General features: G+C 41.8%; 1 protein-coding gene across 2 annotated transcripts in view; it reads right to left on the minus strand.

The window, feature by feature from the left end:
- LOC128506414 (proto-oncogene vav-like) overlaps window positions 1–17,415 on the minus strand; it is a 31,272-nt gene extending 13,857 nt beyond the window's left edge. The window contains exons 1-14 of one of the 2 annotated variants that reach the window (XM_053476832.1): window positions 16,502–17,415; window positions 16,337–16,469; window positions 14,890–15,006; window positions 9,235–9,351; window positions 8,729–8,787; window positions 8,481–8,546; window positions 7,778–7,886; window positions 7,575–7,670; window positions 7,386–7,454; window positions 5,275–5,378; window positions 4,961–5,060; window positions 4,541–4,636; window positions 3,274–3,342; window positions 2,764–2,850 (exon numbers count right to left, since the gene is read on the minus strand). In XM_053476832.1, the coding sequence (XP_053332807.1) occupies window positions 2,764–2,850; window positions 3,274–3,342; window positions 4,541–4,636; window positions 4,961–5,060; window positions 5,275–5,378; window positions 7,386–7,454; window positions 7,575–7,670; window positions 7,778–7,886; window positions 8,481–8,546; window positions 8,729–8,787; window positions 9,235–9,351; window positions 14,890–15,006; window positions 16,337–16,426 (1,179 nt within the window). In that variant the 5' untranslated portion in view covers window positions 16,427–16,469; window positions 16,502–17,415. Of the gene's footprint in view, window positions 1–2,763; window positions 2,851–3,273; window positions 3,343–4,540; window positions 4,637–4,960; window positions 5,061–5,274; window positions 5,379–7,385; window positions 7,455–7,574; window positions 7,671–7,777; window positions 7,887–8,480; window positions 8,547–8,728; window positions 8,788–9,234; window positions 9,352–14,889; window positions 15,007–16,336 lie in introns of both variants that reach the window. The other variant, XM_053476833.1, reaches the window with a different exon arrangement.
- Window positions 17,416–17,742: the final 327 nt, after the last annotated feature.

The raw sequence follows: 17,742 nt of genomic DNA on the forward strand, positions 1-17,742 counted from the left end.
CACGACTGTTTCCCTACAACAGCAAGGTACTCTCAGCCTGGATGCTAATGACACTGCCTCACCTTTAACAATATGTAACACCTATATTCTAAACAACTGTTGTGAGCCAAATACACATGATGTGTTTGTAATAACTGGTAGTTAATATGATTAATATTGAGAGAGCTACGTGGTATATGATTCTTTAAAAGCGTTCAGGGGGTATCGAGTATGGTTTAGGGGCCTTCCAACGAGCTATGAGACATATCATTAATATATTAATAATGTTAATTTCTATATTGCTGTGAAATTAACAAACTCTTTGCTTCCTTGCATTTTCATTAGTTCTTGTAAATGAATGCATACACCATTCTTCATCAGTGAAGCGTGCCGTCGTATGTGGGGTGTGCAGGCAAAACCGGGACTTTTGATGAAATTTCTGATGAATAAATAAATGAAAGCGATTGACATTTACAGAAGATTTCAAGAACAGTACGGTGATGAGACTCTTAATCGCATTAAAACATTCAAACTGTTAAACGTTTTAAAGAAGGCCATACGTCAGTGAATGATGATCCTGGCCGACGTGGCTCGGAGCTCACTGCGGTTGTTCCGATAACTTGTTGTGGACAGATAACTTGTCGCCAACATGCAAAAGAGACACTTCTGTCTGTGTGAACTGTACACACACTTATTTACCAAGACTACTTGCAGAAACTCGGCTGAGAGTTATTGTCACACCCCCCCCCCCCCTACAGTCCTGACCTCTCTACAAGACATTTACATGAGGAGTTCCTGGGAGGCCAGTGTTTCAGATGTGGGGCAGGCACTCTGGTCATGTAAACTTTCTCCCTTGATGGTGTCCAAGCACCAGTGAAACACAGAGATAAATGTGTATCAGGGGACTATATAGAGAAATAAAGGGAGTTTTGATTGCAGGGTGCTTCTGATCTGACAAATCGTAGAACCAGGAGGAATAATAACGGGAACTGTTTTGACAACAGCTTAGAATCACAGAACTGGTTTACGCTAATAGGTGTAGATTCACTGGAACTGTTCTTAGAACTGTTTGTTTGTGCATCTGTGACACCTGGCCATAGAATTTGTCCATTTGCATTGAGGAATTTGAGTTTAGATGTGTTAAAACTTAAAAGCATTGAATGTTGGATGTTTAACTAATCGCAAGTCTTAAGACATAACTTGCGGGCAAGGGGTAGCTCAGTGGTTAAGGCATTGGACTACAGTTCAGAAGATCCCAGGTTCAAACCCCACAACCACCAAGTTGCCACTGTTGGGCCCTTGAGCAAGGCCCTTAACCCTCAACTGCTCAGATGTCTAATGAGATAAAAAAAAAAATGTAAGTTGCTCTGGATAAGAGCGTATGCCTAAATGTAAATGTCGAATATTTTTGTATCTTAGAAGAAGTCGTTTGTTAATCAACTCCAAAGCAGAAACCTCCAGTGAGAGGGACTGCTGTAACCATGGAAACATTATATCATGACTGCGGTGTGAGGCTAAATTAGCTAGCTAACAAATATAAAAAACTAAATTGTTTATAAAAATAGAATAATAATATACTTAATATAAATATACTTAAATGACACAAAACCTAAATCTATGTAATGTGTACAGGTGCTAAAGGAGCAGATGGTTTGTGGAAATGTTTTATGTTAATGTTTTAATGTTTTATGGTTAATTTCAGCTGTTTTTAAATAATAATCGCTGAGCTTCATCTGACAGCTGATTGGTTGGTTAAACCCTACTCTATACTTTTTGTTTTATTTACAAAATTTCTGGAAAGTCCCTGAAAGCAACGAACAGAAGCGAAACATCTGGAACCTTGGTTACTAACCAGTGGTACTGGTTCAACTCATTTTTGTGCCATTTGGTAAAATGTTTTTTATTTTTAACTTAATTACAGTGTGCAGAATTTTGGCCCATGTGTAATAATCACATGCAAAGTTAACGCTGTATCAGCACCGAGAATGTTGAAACGAACCTAATAAATGCTGACCTGGGTAAAAAAAAAAGTTTTATGATGCTGAGAAACGGAACATCATAAAAAAGCCCTGGTTCGACATGCGACTTAACATCTAGAGTTCTGCTGAAGGCATTTATGAGACGCAAACCGTCTGCGTTTGCTAAGAAGAGAAAACCATTGCATTAAAAAAGTGTGTCATGGTGTGATAGTCTGCGTTTCTCGGGTGTGATGTAACTCAATGTCAAACGTGCGGTTTTAAAAAAAAAAGCCTACAGGATGCAGCGTTCTGGTTTTACAGGGTTGCATCAAATGCCGCTAATCTGGTGCTTTTGTAAAGCAACGAAACCAGGATGATGTTTATCTGGGTGGAATGTCATAATGAAGAATGCTTTATGAAATAAAAGTTTAGACAACTGGTGAAATTAAAAAAAACTAAATTCTGCTCTATAAACTAGCATTATTAAAATAAAGAGGACAACAAGCTAGGCTAAACTTTTAGAAAAATAACCTTTGTCGATATGCATTTCAAATTCCTAGCTAGCATTTGAATACGGATACGTACAAATCCCAAGGTTTTATCTTTTGTTTAATCTTTAATGCACTACGTCATTAGCTATCTATTATAGCTACCTAGCTAGAAACTGAATCTAGACCATTTCACAGGTACTGTATATATTGTGACTTGATGAAGGAAAAAAATTAGAAAGAAAAAATTATAAGAGACAAACTTGCAGCTCTGCAAAATAGTAACAGGAAGTAATGACCATATAAGGTAAAAAAAAAAGTTAATTAGTTGTTCTTACCATGTTCTCGATACAGAGCTGAAAAGCTGTGATCTGACGAATTATTTCATTGTCCCTCTTCACCTCGTTTACACACTGAGCGAGATCCTACACACACACACACACACACACACACACACACACACACACACTCAGTTACCATCCTTGACACCTAGATCTAGTGGTAACTTTTCAGCTTTTAGGTTTTCATATAAATTAACATCACAGCTAAATGTCCAGACAGCTTGCCCCACAAGGTCAGCAGATCCCTTCCATCCTGGAGGACAGGGGTAGCTCCATGTTGGACTATTCCCATAAGGTCCCAGGTTCAAACCCCACCACTAACACCGCATTGCCCCTGTTGGGCCCCTAAGTGAGGCCCTTGACCATTAATTGCTCAGATGTGTAATGAGATCAAATGTAAGTCACTCAGGATAAGGCCATCAACCAAATGTGGTAAATGTGTAAGACGAAAGGGGTATAAACCCCCCACACCCGCACCCGCACCCACACCCACACCCACACACTTACCCTCATGGCGTCCAGTGCAGTGCGTAGGTTTTCCTTATCACTGGGATTCACTGTGTGCTTCATAAGTTCCTGATAGGACACATGAAGATTACATACATTACCTCTGTGCATGTGTGTGTCCTTCAGGTCATTTGTATATGTGTATTCTAGTGTGTACTGTGTTATTATTCCAGTGTGTGTATTTGCATGTTGTGCTCCATCTCAATTTTCCATACACTCCTGATGAACACGAAGAGCATTGTAAGTTTGGACTTTTAATAGATTCTCTGAACTGGACAGTTATATATCACAAATATTTAATAGGAAAAAGACTCAAGACCAACACACACACACACACACACACACACACACACTTGGATTATTAACTATAGTTGAAAAGTCTTTTAGTCTCTTTTAGGAGTTTCTGATCTTAAGACTTCCTGTTAGTCATGATGATGGACTCCAGCTGGTAGCTTCTATGTACAACATAAAACTGTGCGCGTGTGTGTGTGTGTGTGTGTGTGGGTGTGCATGACAAAACTCATTGGATTGACCAACATACAGTACAAGTCCAAGAAGCTCAGCGCAGATCTGAGAAAGAGGATGGTAGATTTACGCAAGTCAGTAACGTCTCTCAGAGTCATTTCTAAGCTCCCAAACTACTGCACGCACTGTAGGTACAGGTTATTGGGAGGTGGAGCCGCTGTGCCGCAGCTAAGAAGATACTGGTGGTTCTAATGGTCAGGAACAACCCAGGAACCAGGGCGTGGGCTTCCCATGAACTGGGATCTGCTGGAACACCAGTGTCTCTGTCTCCAGTTAAACTAGTTTTACATTACCATGGACTGAAAGAAAGGAAAAAGGACAGAAAGTCCTGCTCCAAAAACCCAGCAAATGTTCTGTACAGAGGTGTGTCCAAGTCAAGTGTGGTGGTGGTGGTAGCATCATTCTCAGTACAGGCAGTAATTAGGTGCGTGTAAATTTTGACCCTGTGTTAATATCAGGAATTGACAAGTTAGATTTAAATTAACCTTCTGCTTCAAATGCTTTTGTGTGTGTGTGTGTGTGTGTGTGTGTGTGTGTGTGTGTGTGTGTGTGTGTGTGTGTACAATCATTCTGTTCCACAAAAAGATCCGTTCAGACAAATCACTGCAAGCCCAATACTGCCATGGTCATGATGAGTGTATGGAAACTTCTTACCGCAATGCTATTATGTGTGTGTGTGTGTGTGTGTGTTTGTGTGTGTGTGTGTGTGTGTGTGTGTGTGTGTGTGTGTGTGTGAGATTACCTGCAGCAGCAAGTGATACTTTAACACCCTCTGCATAGGAACCATCAGAAGGTCTCTGAGAGAGAAACGTCCACTGTTCGCCCTCATTGAACACTCCTAAACACACACACACACACACACACACACACTTCCTGTTTGGTATCTGATTGGAGACAGTCAGTGTGAGTTTCTTACATCACAGGGTTTCTGTTAAACTCATTATTACTCCTTTATAACCGCAGCCCTGATACCAGTGCAGGTGTATACAGTAATAATGCGCTGGCCCTGACACATCACCGTTTCTATAGTAACCGCTCACCTACAACAAAAGCAGCACACACACACACACACACACACACACACACACACACACACAGAACACACAGTGGTGGCACACAGTTCTCTCCTCGTGTGTGCTGGTGAGTGTTGGTGGGACCGTACCTCCAGTTTCATCCGGACGTCTTCCCTCACGCTGGAGATTTTGTCCAGTTGTTTGGTGGCTGTTTCGACTTGACTGCAGTAGCGGCCGTACAGCAACAACCTGGAGACATGTTACACACACAACTACCTCATGTAACACACCATGACAAGCACTTTACACAAGCTACCTACACACACTCTACTGACATCTTATCCTCGTACCATCTCATCGTAGCCCATCAGATTCTGATCAGTTTTGGATCTACAGTGTATTAGTCACATGTGACATCATCACTAAACATCACTAAACATCATCATGATGTAAGAGTACTCACTTCTCTTTATAATCGATAAAGACCTGGTGAAGAGTCTCCGCTCCATAAGAGCATATCGATGTCTGGACCTCTCTCAGCAAACAACGGTGTGTATTAGCTAAGTCCTATTTATATATATATATATATATATATATACACACACACACACACACACACAGAGAGAGAGAGAGAGAGAGAGAGAGAGACTGTTAATGCATCTATGCAGAGAGGAATTGATGAAAAGGCAAAAGAAAATATAGTTTAAATGGTGAATGAATAAATACAGATGAACAATGAATTGTAGGAATCAAACGAATGGATTTATGCAGTGACGGACAGATGGAGGTTGGATGGATGGATGATGTGGGTTATGGAGTGATGGATGGAATTATGACTGCATGGGTAGTGTGGGTTAAGGTGTGATGGATGGATGGATGGATGGATGGATGGATAAATTAATGGATGAATGGTGTGGGTTATAGAGTGATGAATGGTAGTGTGGGTGATGGTGTGATGGATGGATGGATGGATAGATAATGTGGGTATAGGTGTGATGGATGGATGGCTGGATGGATGAATGGATTGTGTATAATGGTGTGATGAATGGGTAAATGGATGGATGGTGTGGGTGATGGTGTGATGGATGGATGGATAGATAATGTGGGTCTAGGTGTGATGGATGGATAGGTGGATGGATGGATGGATGGATGGATGGATGGATGGATTGTGTATAATTGTGTAATGAATGGGTAGATGGATGGATGGTGTGGGTTATGGTGTGATGGATGGATGGATTTATGGAGTGACAGATAGATGGAGGTTGTGGGTAATAGTGTGATGAATAGATGGATGAATGAACAGATGGATGGTGTGGGTAATTATGTGATGGATGGATGGGTAGTGTGGGTTATGGTGTGATGGATGGATGGATGGATGAATAGTGTGGGGTATGATGTGATGGAAGGATGGATAGATGGATGGATGGTGTGGGTTATGGTGTGATGGATGGATGGATGGATGGATGGATGGATAGTGTGGGGTATGATGTGATGGAGAGATGGATGGATGGATGGATAGTGTGGGGTATGATGTGATGGAGGGATGGATGGATGGATGGATGGATGAATAGTGTGGGGTATGATGTGATGGAGGGATGGATGGATGTATGGATGGTGTGGGGTATGATGTGATGGAGGGATGGATGGATGGATGGATGAATAGTGTGGGGTATGATGTGATGGATAGATGGATGGAGGATCAGTGTGGGGTATGATGTGATGGATGGATGGATGGATGGATGATCAGTGTGGGGTATAATGTGATGGAGGGATGGATGGATGGATGGATGGATGAATAGTGTGGGGTATGATGTGATGGAGGGATGGATGGATGGATGAATAGTGTGGGGTATGATGTGATGGAGGGATGGATGGATGGATGATTAGTGTGGGGTATGATGTGATGGAGGGATGGATGGATGGATGGATGGATGAATGAGTGTGGGGTATGATGTGATGGAGGGATGGATGGATGGATGAATAGTGTGGGGTATGATGTGATGGAGGGATGGATGGATGTGATTGATGGATGGATGGATAATTAGTGTGGGGTATGATGTGATGAAGGGATGGATGGATGGATGAATAGTGTGGGGTGTGATGTGATGGATGGATGGATGGATGGATGGATGGATGATCAGTGTGGGGTATGATGTGATGGAGGGATGGATGGATGGATAATTAGTGTGGGGTATGATGTGATGAAGGGATGGATGGATGGATGAATAGTGTGGGGTGTGATGTGATGGATGGATGGATGGATGGATGGATGGATGGATGGATGGATGGATGATTAGTGTGGGGTATGATGTGATGGAGGGATGGATGGATGGATGATTAGTGTGGGGTATGATGTGATGGAGGGATGGATGGATGGATGATTAGTGTGGGGTATGATGTGATGGATGGATGGATGGATGGATGGATGGATGGATGGATGATCAGTGTGGGGTATGATGTGATGGAGGGATGGATGGATGGATGGATGGATGGATGATCAGTGTGGGGTATGATGTGATGGAGGGATGACTGTAAGCAGTGATCTGCTGGATGGTTGGATGGTGGAGTTTTTACCTCTATATTCATGAAGATGTTTTCGATGTCATCTGGACCAAGGAAAGCCTGCAGTGGCCTCATAAAGTGCTGCAACACACACACACACACACACACACACACACACGGATAATTTGTGAGGGAGAATTCACCTACAACATAAATACATATACTGTGTGTGTGTGTGTGTGTGTGTGTGTGTGAGCGTACATGTAGTATAGACTCCAGCGTCTGTGAGTATTTCTCCTCAGTCTGACTGATCTCCTGAAGGCAGCAGCTTCTCTTGTCTACTTCACATTTCTGTTGCTTAAACACACACACACACACACACACACACACACATATATAGTATATATATACAGTATATAGTATATATATAATAGTTTTTTGACAATGATGTGTGTGTGTCTCACTGTCTCAGGTGTTTCCTCAGTTCTCATCAGGTCTTCATAAATGTCGTCTCCCTCATTCTCTTCATCCTCCACACAGTCATACAGATCATCATCCTCATCCACTGTGTCACTGAAAGAGAGACAGACTGTGAGTGAGACAAAGTGAAAGAGTGAGACTCAGAAAGAGAGGGGAAAAGAAACAGATTAAGATAAACAGAGAGAGAGAGAGAGAGAGAGAAAGCGACAAACTGGAAGGGACGAAATGTGAGTGAGAGACACTGGGTAAGACAGAAATGAAGAGAGACAACAAGTGAGAGAGACAGAGAAATAGAGAATATGATATGATACAAATACTGAGACAGGTACAAAGTGTGAGACTGAGACAAACAGTGAGACAGGGACAGATAGTGAGACAGAGTGAGACAAAGACAGGCAGTGAGTCATGGACAGAAAGTGAGAAAGGGACAGAGACAGGCACATAAACAGAGAGTGACAGAGACACACTCACATAGGGACATATAGTGGGACAGATACAGGCAAAGGGACATAGAGTGGGACAGAGAGAGAGAGAGAGTGAGACCGCAACATGGATTGTAAGAGACAAGCAGTGAGACAGGGACAATCAGTATGACAGACAGTGAGACAACGTGAGACAGACAGAGACAGGTAGTGAGACAGGGACAAAGAGTGAGACAGACTGAGTGGGACTGAAAGACAAACTCACTCCATTTGGTCAGAGAGGCCATTGTAGATGTCGTCATCTCCAACACACGCTTCATTAGGAAACGGCCTGTGGAGGGAAACCATATCGCAAGGTCTCATGAGGACGGGTTACCTAAGCCCCGCCCACTTCCCCACCCAATGCTTGTCCTACAGCACTTTACGATAAGGTATATACGTATCCATTGTTATTGCATTAACATTCATGAGCACTGCAGGTGTTTGTGTATGAAGATGAAGGTGGGTTGGCACCTGAGGCCGTTCTGAACAGCTACGGAGGTCTGAGAGAGGATGGACAGCGTATCGATCACCTGTAGGTATAAGACAGGTTTAAGAGCTCATACGGCAGAGAAGGCATGACCTTACACAGAAATACAGAATACGGCAGGGAAAGTATGCGATGCAAAGTCAGAGATTGAAGCAAGAATGAGGGGTCATAAAGATGCTATAATGCAGGGAAAGTTTGTACAGTTTAGAATTTATTAATGAAGGTGATATAAAGCAGGAACGAGATGAATGAAGGGGTGACAGACAGGACAAATAAACATTTATTAGGCTGATGCAAGAAAGACAGATATATTTAATAGAATATAGAGTTCATAAGGAGGTAATAAGTGCTTGTAAAGGTGTCATAAAGCAGGAGTAAGAGTTTACAAGGCAGGAACGTGAGTCCATCAGTGGCATGATAGAAGTCCACAACGTAAGTCAAGAAGAAGAGAGAAGCTCATTCATAGAATCTGATACGGAAATGTGTTGACCTTGGCAAAATCTCTGACATCGAAAAGGTCAAAGGCCTCAAACAGTTCACTCTTCTTTATCCCGAAGCGCTCGTGACACGCTGATAGAAATGTCCTGATGTTCTTCAGACACAGGAACTACACACACACACACACACACACACACACATATATTTATATTTATATATGAAGTACGTTGCATCGATGTATATATATGGAGAGAGAGAGAGAGAGAGATTGAGGAAGTAGTTCATCATAGAGGAAGTGTAGAGAGAAACTAAATGCTGAATGTGTGTGAGTGTGTGCGTGAGTGTGTGCGTGAGTGTGTGTGAGAGTGTGTGTGTGTATTTAAGGGAAACCCTGTCTATTAACTTTGGAAAGCACAGCGGAAGCGTCCATTAGATCTGAAATGACGAGCTGGACATGAAATGACTAAACGAGGGAAACCACAGACACATCTACATGCACTCGCTCTCTCTCTCTCTCTCTCTCTCTCGCGCTCTCTCTTTCTCTTTCTCTTTACTGCGATCTCATTATTTTCCTTTCGTACAGATAATGACTCAGTGCCGCTTGTTCTCTCTTATTTCAAAATTGTAAAACTTTAGGTATTGCGGCCAATCATACAGCTTTTGTGATGTCAGGTGGGCGGGACATGTTTCCATCACCATCTTGTTGTTGTTGTTTTTTTTCGCCGAGTGTCTTATTACACTTGTCTGATGAATGAAGGTCCGAGCGAGGACGAGAGATTAAAGCGTGACACAGAGACTCAGTGTCCTTAGTCTGGTACGAGGTCAGTGCGGAGCTCCAAGCCACATGCAAATCTTTACATAGCAGCTCTAAAGGAGAAGAATGTACTGTGTTAACCCTGACAAGCACCACACCACCCCACACACACACACACACACACACACACACACACAATCGCACACACAAAACATCTAGTACACATAGGTATTCACACAGGAAAGGGATTTACTGCTACACACTTCCTCCTTCTGATGCTCGTTAGTAAGTAAATTAACCAGTTGGTCATCAGCGCTGTTTATAATAATTAAAATAATAAAATAAAAACTCCTTAACACCTGCAGGTGTGTGTTTATTGTAACAGGTATAACTGTATATGATCTATTACCATCAATAAACCACCAGCCTCAACACACACCTCCAAGCACTATGATATGCTTACTACACACACTAACAGCCTGTAACACACACTAACAGCCTGTAACACACACGAACAGCTTGTAACACACACTAACAGCCTGTAACACACACGAACAGCTTGTAACACACACTAACAGCCTGTAACACACACGAACAGCCTGTAACACACACTAACAGCCTGTAACACACACTAACAGCCTGTAACACACACTAACAGCCTGTAACACACACTAACAGCCTGTAACACACACTAACAGCTTGTAACACACACTAACAGCCTGTAACACACACGAACAGCCTGTAACACACACGAACAGCCTGTAACACACACTAACAGCCTGTAACACACACGAACAGCCTGTAACACACACGAACAGCCTGTAACACACACTAACAGCCTGTAACACACACGAACAGCCTGTAACACACACGAACAGCCTGTAACACACACGAACAGCCTGTAACACACACTAACAGCCTGTAACACACACGAACAGCCTGTAACACACACGAACAGCCTGTAACACACACGAACAGCCTGTAACACACACTAACAGCCTGTAACACACACGAACAGCCTGTAACACACACTAACAGCTTGTAACACACACTAACAGCCTGTAACACACACGTATACATACATGTAGACAAGGCGTTAATTGCTGGAGATTCTAATATTCCCTTTGAGAACAGCATGTATGTCCGTACTGGACTCGGTAGGAGTAAATCAGTGTGTAGTAGGACCCACTCATAAAGCAGGTCACACTTTAGATTTAATAATATCCTTAAGATTAAGTATAAGAAATAACCACAATTCCACAGTCTGAAGTTATCTCAGATTAGTGTCTTGTCTCAATTAAAATATTTCATAGTGAAAATCACAGAGCTTTATTAATATGCTCCCAGTTATCAACTTTGACTCAAATGGCATCAATCCTTGTAAAAAAAAATCCTCCAAAAAATTGTTAGTATTTCAAATAGCATGGAAGGAGAGCATCCTGAACTATAGAAAAGCTCTCAGTGCTGCTAGATCAACATATCTCTCCACTCTTATAGAAAATAACAAAAATAATCCTAGATTCTTATTTAATGCTGTAGCCAAATTAACTAAAAACGAGACCACTGCAGAAATCTCCACAACAACAACAAACAGTAGTGAGGACCTCATGAACATTTTTAATAACAAAATCGCTTAAAATTTCAGCCTTTTAAACGAGACAATTTAAGTGATACAGATGATAAACTAACCACACCACATCAGAACCTAGAATACTTTACTCCCCTTGAAGAGAATGAACTAAATTTACTCATCTCTTCTGCAAATTCATCAACCTGTATATTAGATCCTGTACCGACACATTTTCTTAAACAGATAGTACCAGCAATAACAGAACCCCTGTTGAGAATAATTAATTCTTCACTCAGCATTGGTTATGTTCCAAAATCTTTTAAATTAGCAGTTATCAAACCAATAATTAAGAAACCTGACCTCGACCCCTGTCAGCTGTCCAGTTACAGGCCAATATCAAACCTCCCCTTTATCTCTAAGATTCTGGTAAAGATAGTAGCGGAGCAGCTATGCTCATATCTACATAGAAATGGCATACATGAACTGTATCAGTCAGGATTTAGGCCTCATCACAGTACAGAGACAGCGCTCGTTAAAGTAGTAAATGACCTCCTATTGGCCTCTAAACAGGGTTGTGTAACTATACTTGTGTTACTCGACCTCAGTGCAGCTTTCGACACCGTTGATCACGCTATTCTTCTTCTCAGATTAGAAAATGTAGTAGGAATTAAGGGTACAGCCCATTATGGTACAGCCCATTATGTCTGACCCATCGTTATCAGTTTGTAGATTTAATTGGTGACCATTCTCAAGTTTGGTGTTCCACAGGGTTTAGTTTTAGGCCCACTGCTATTTACATGCTTCTTCTGGGCAACATAATTCAAAAACATGGGATTAGTTTTCATTGTTATGCTAATGACACACAGTTATACATAGTAGCAAAATGAGAAAAATCAGCTTAATAAAGTTAAGCAATGTGTGAAGGACATAAGAGATTGCTGCTAATTAACTTCCTTCTGCTTAATCCTGATAAGACAGAAGTTCTAGTCATAGGACCACATACAGCTAGAAGCAAGTTTTTTGATTAGACTGTAACTTTAAATTAAACTTTAACTACTAGAACTAAATGGCCTTTTTGTTCCATCAAGTACACCAGTAAAAGACCTTGGTGTGATTATAGATTCCAACCTTTCATTTGAAGCTCATGTAGATAATATTACCAGGATAGCATTTTTTAACCTTAGAAATATTGCTAAGATAAGGAATATATTGTCACTAAAACTAGTTTATGCTTTTATCACCACTACATTGGACTATTGTAACTCCTTACTGCCTGGTTTTCAACTAGCCACATAAACAAGCTTCAATTAGTCCAGAATGCAGCAGCGAGAGTCCTCACTAGAACCAGAAGATATGAGCACATCACCCCTATCTTATCCACACTCATAGGCTCCCTGTAAAATGTGTAAAATGTCCCTAGTGAACTGCTAGTGTCTTATGATCCACCATGCCTACGTAGATCAAAGGATGCAGGCTGCTTATTAATACCACGTATTATGAAAACTGCAGCAGAGAGCGGAGCTTTTTTTTAAAAAATCCCCAATGTTCGGGACTCAGACACAGTCTCAGTGTTTAAGTCTAGCCTAAAAACCTTTTTATTTAGCCAAACATTTTTGTAAATAGATTAGCCATAGGTAAAGGAGCAGATCTGGGGGACTCATGGACGTAGAGTATTATAGTGAACTGGTATGTTTAGATGCTGTCCTCCTCACTCTTATTGATCACTGTTTGTTCAATTTAAATTGTTTGGCAGACATACTGTTTGTCGACAGTGAAGTGACTGGTTGCTTTATATTTACATTTACATTTAGGCATTTGGCAGACGCTCTTCTCCAGAGCGACTTACAATTTTTTTTTAATCTGATTACACATCCAAGAAGTTGAGGGTTAAGGGCCGCGCTCAAGGGCCCAACAGTGGCAACCTTTGGTTGTGGGGTTTGAACCTGGGATCTTCCGAACCGTAGTCCAATGCCTTAACCACTAAGCTACCCCTGGCCCCAGTATAGCCCAGTTCCCCCTCATGCCTGTGTTTTCTTCTGGCTCTCCCTTTTAGTTATGATGTTATAGTTAGTCCTGCTTACACTCTGCACTAAATATACTGTACATTCACCTTATACATTATATGACTGTAACCATACCCAACTGTTATCTCTTCTTCTCTTCTCTCTCCTTTCGTCTTTCTTCTGTTCTTTCTCTCTCTTTCCCACTTCCTGTCCCCCCTTTCTCCTGAGCTGCAAGTGATCCAGACCCCCTCTGCCCTCTGGACCTGTCTGACTTGTCCTGGTGTCCTGCTTCTGGTTGGAGATCTTCTCACATGGAGGACTTTTTGGTCTGTTTGGGATGCGTGTGGTGACCAGTGTGGTTTTTTACTTCAATCCCTGCTATCTGTTATCACCCAGATGATCTCAGGGAGTTTTTCCCTCAGCACCGTCACCCTTTGCTTGTTCATCAGGGACGATCTGGTCAGTACAATTCATACACATTTTCTTGCATTTCATACAAATTTCCATAATTTTCTTTCGATTGCATAAAGCTGCTTCGTGACAATGAACATTGTTAAAAGCTCTATACAAATGAAGGTGATTTGAAATTCAATTGAAAATGAATGGAACAGTCCGTAATATAAACTAAAAGATTGTAATACACACTAACAAACTGTCACACACACTAAGGGACCGTAATACACACTAACAGACTGTAACACACTATCATGATGATAATTGTAAGATTCAAGGTTAACAAGTCCCTACATAAACACACCTCTCACGCACACACACACACACACACATTTTTGTATGCGGCTGAGCTCACTGTGAGCCTAAAATCCGTTTCAGTTTACTAACAACGGCGTTGTAGACCTGCGTAAAGTTTGATAATCATCCACATCGCACAATCACATAAACAGTGTTTTGTTGTCACTCAGTGTGTAAGATTTTTAATGTATGTGTATTTGTGTAAATGACGATTTAGTTTATTATTCTTTTATTACATAATAAAGAAAAAAGCTGGTATGAGTAATACTTTACAGCATGTGATCGAACATAAATCCAATAAAACGCATTTTAGTTAGATTTTGCAGAGAAAAATAAAAAAATCAGAAAATAAGTAGTGAGTTTTGGAAAGAGGTTTGACACATGAACCAGGAAACAGTTTTTTTGTTGTTGTTGTTGAATAAATGGCGCAGGCTGATGGAGGTGTGTGGGCAGAACTTAAAACCTTAAAAACCAAGGCTGTTATGTTTCCGGTACCGTGGTTAAAAGATGATCATTTTCACATATATATTTTTTAAATCCTTCAAAATTATTGAAATAAGTTTTTTCTACCTGCAGATTCCTAAAGTGAGCAGACAGTTAGGACTGAGAGTGGAATAACTAGAAGATTACCTGAGACATCTGAGGACGCAGGTTGATCTCACGCAGATTGACCGAGTGAGGGAGGAGATTATTCAGGAGGTGACAAAGAAGAACTCCATCTCTGAGCGCCTGGGCTAACTCGCAAACCTACACACACACACACACACACACACACATTAAATACACCTACAGTGAATCCAGGTAATACTTATTATAAACAGATCAGCCATAACATTATGACGATCCGCCTAATATTAAGTAGGTCCCCACTTTTACTACCAAAACTGTGTATTCTGACTCCAGTTCTATTGGATCGGACTACACGGGCCAGCTTTCACTCCCCATGTGCGTCAGTGATCCCTGGCCAAACATATCGCTGGTTCTGGGGTTCTTCTTTGGAGCACATTTGGTATGTCCTGACCACTGCAGACTGAGGACATCCCACAGGAGCTACAGTTTTGGAGACGCTAAAAACGCTACACTTCTCACAGTAGCTACAGTTACATTAGATCATTACAACAGCATCTGGAAGTTGGTGGGACATGTTATGCAGCAAGGGAACATTTTGTCCCTAAAGTTGATGTGTTGGAAGCAGTAGAAATGGGCAAGTGTAAGGGCATGAGAGGCGGATTGTGATGTCTGGACAGTTGTGTCGAAGTGTCTCCAAAACTGCAGCTCTTGTGGGACGTTTCCATTCGGCAGGGGTCAGGACATACCAAAAGACCTCCAACGAAGGTGAACCAGGGACAGGGTCATGGACGACCAGGGTCACTGATAGATAGACATGGGGACTATAGGGCGGGCCGTGTAGGTCGACCTGCTAAAACACTGGTTCTGAGTCAGAACACACAGTTACGGTGGTAAAAGTGGGGACCTACTTAGTATTAGGCCGGTGATTATAATGTCACGGCTGATCGGTGTAGTCCCGCTTTTTTCTTTTCCGTCAGACTATACCCATCATGTATTTTTTACTTATTTAAAAACTACTAAACTTAAAGATTACACTAACTGAAGTGTTCTTAAGTCCAAAATCTTTACTTAAAATATAAAATATGATTATAATAAAATAAAAAATCAACCCTAACCAAAGAAATGACGGTTACGCCGCTTCACTGTACGTATACCGCCCTGAAGAATACACTTCTTTTACATATTGCAGCTGTTTTTAAATTGTATGATACATGAACATGACGTGATATTTGATACGTTTCCTCTGTAATTCGATCCACCTTTCGGTTCAGTAATGACACCGGGTGTCGCACCAGTGCCGGCTCTAACAACAGCAATTTTTTTGACGGTTTATGTGTTTGTCTCTTGCTGAGATGTGAAAGTCACACATTGCTGTGTGGGCCAGTCAGAAGTTAGACAATAGTGTAAAAGAACATTTTGAACAAGGATAAGAGATGCGACTGTGAGGTATAACAGAACAAGAGAGAGAGAGGGAGAGAGAGAGAGGGAGAGAAAGAGGGATACACACCTGTGCGCTGTCCCAGGTCACTCTGTGGGTATCGGGAAGAACTCGGCACTGGATGAGCCACGTAGCGCACTGCCTCCACAGCTCCATCATACAACCGATGTACACGTAATAACCTCCTCAACCGCCTAATAACCTCCTAATAACCTTCTAATAACCTCCTATGACCTCCTAATAACCGCCTAATAACCTCCTAATAACGCGATCATAAAACAACCTCTCAGAATCCAAATCACTACCAAAATAAATAAAAATAAATACAATAACAAATGCAAAATTACCTAAAAAAATAAAATAATCATAATAATAATATTAATAATAATAATACGCCTGCGTCTCTGTGAAAAGTCTAATAACGTAAGACTGAAAAACCCTCTCTAAATCATTTTCGAGCCTGAAATAACTGAGATCTGACTCCTGGACCTGACGTCGGATTGAAGCTGACCTTGACCTTTAGTAACCTTTACCGACCTGTACAGCAGTTACCTGAGAGACGCGGCGAGCCCGAACGCGAGCCCGAGCCTACGGACGCTAGTGGAGGGGCAATCAGAGTTCTCACACTGAACACTTCTCTTTCTTTACACACACACACACACACACACACAGATGCGTGCGCACACACACTGTGGGAAGCAATTTGTGCTAACAGATTCAACACCTGCTAATGTTAGCGACTTGGCTATGACTAAATTCGCAGAGTGAACCAATATTAGTTACAGACCGGTGACTCACACACACACACACACACACACACACACACACCTGCAACACACCAATATACTAACACGTCCACGCTCACGCTCTCTGAGCCTCTGTTTCTGTCTCGTTCTATCGTTCCAACAAGTTCTCCACTGATCTCCCTCTCACACACACACACACACACAAACACACTCTTTCGCTCTTGTGTTTCGACCCGTCCGTGTGTCGCTCTTCTTCTTCTCTCTCTCGTTCTTCTCTCTCCTCTTAATTCGGTCCGTCACTTATTTGTTATTTTTTTATTTTCTATCTCGTATGATCTTCCTCTGTCTCATCCCCAAGTCGTCCATCCGTCTCTCTCTGTCTCTCTCTCTCTGTCTCTCTCTCTGTCTCTCTCTCTCTGTCTCTCTCTCTCTGTGATGGTGGGTGTACTGCATTGCACGGTTGCAGCAGGGAGGAAGCCTTTCAACTGCACATGCTAACTTCCTTTTTCCTCACACACACACACACACACACACACACACACACACACACACACACACATATATGCAAACGCACACACATATGCACACTCATGCAAAGATGCACACATTTTGTAAATGTGTGTGTACGTGCAGGGGCCTGCGGTTTTCATGTGTGATTTACATGCATGTGTGTGTGTGTGTGTGTGTGTGTGTGTGTGTGTGTGTGTGTGTGTTTGTGTGTGTGTGTGT

This window comes from Clarias gariepinus, chromosome 18 (assembly GCF_024256425.1).
Source record: "Clarias gariepinus isolate MV-2021 ecotype Netherlands chromosome 18, CGAR_prim_01v2, whole genome shotgun sequence".
In the NCBI taxonomy this organism is placed as follows: domain Eukaryota; kingdom Metazoa; phylum Chordata; class Actinopteri; order Siluriformes; family Clariidae; genus Clarias; species Clarias gariepinus.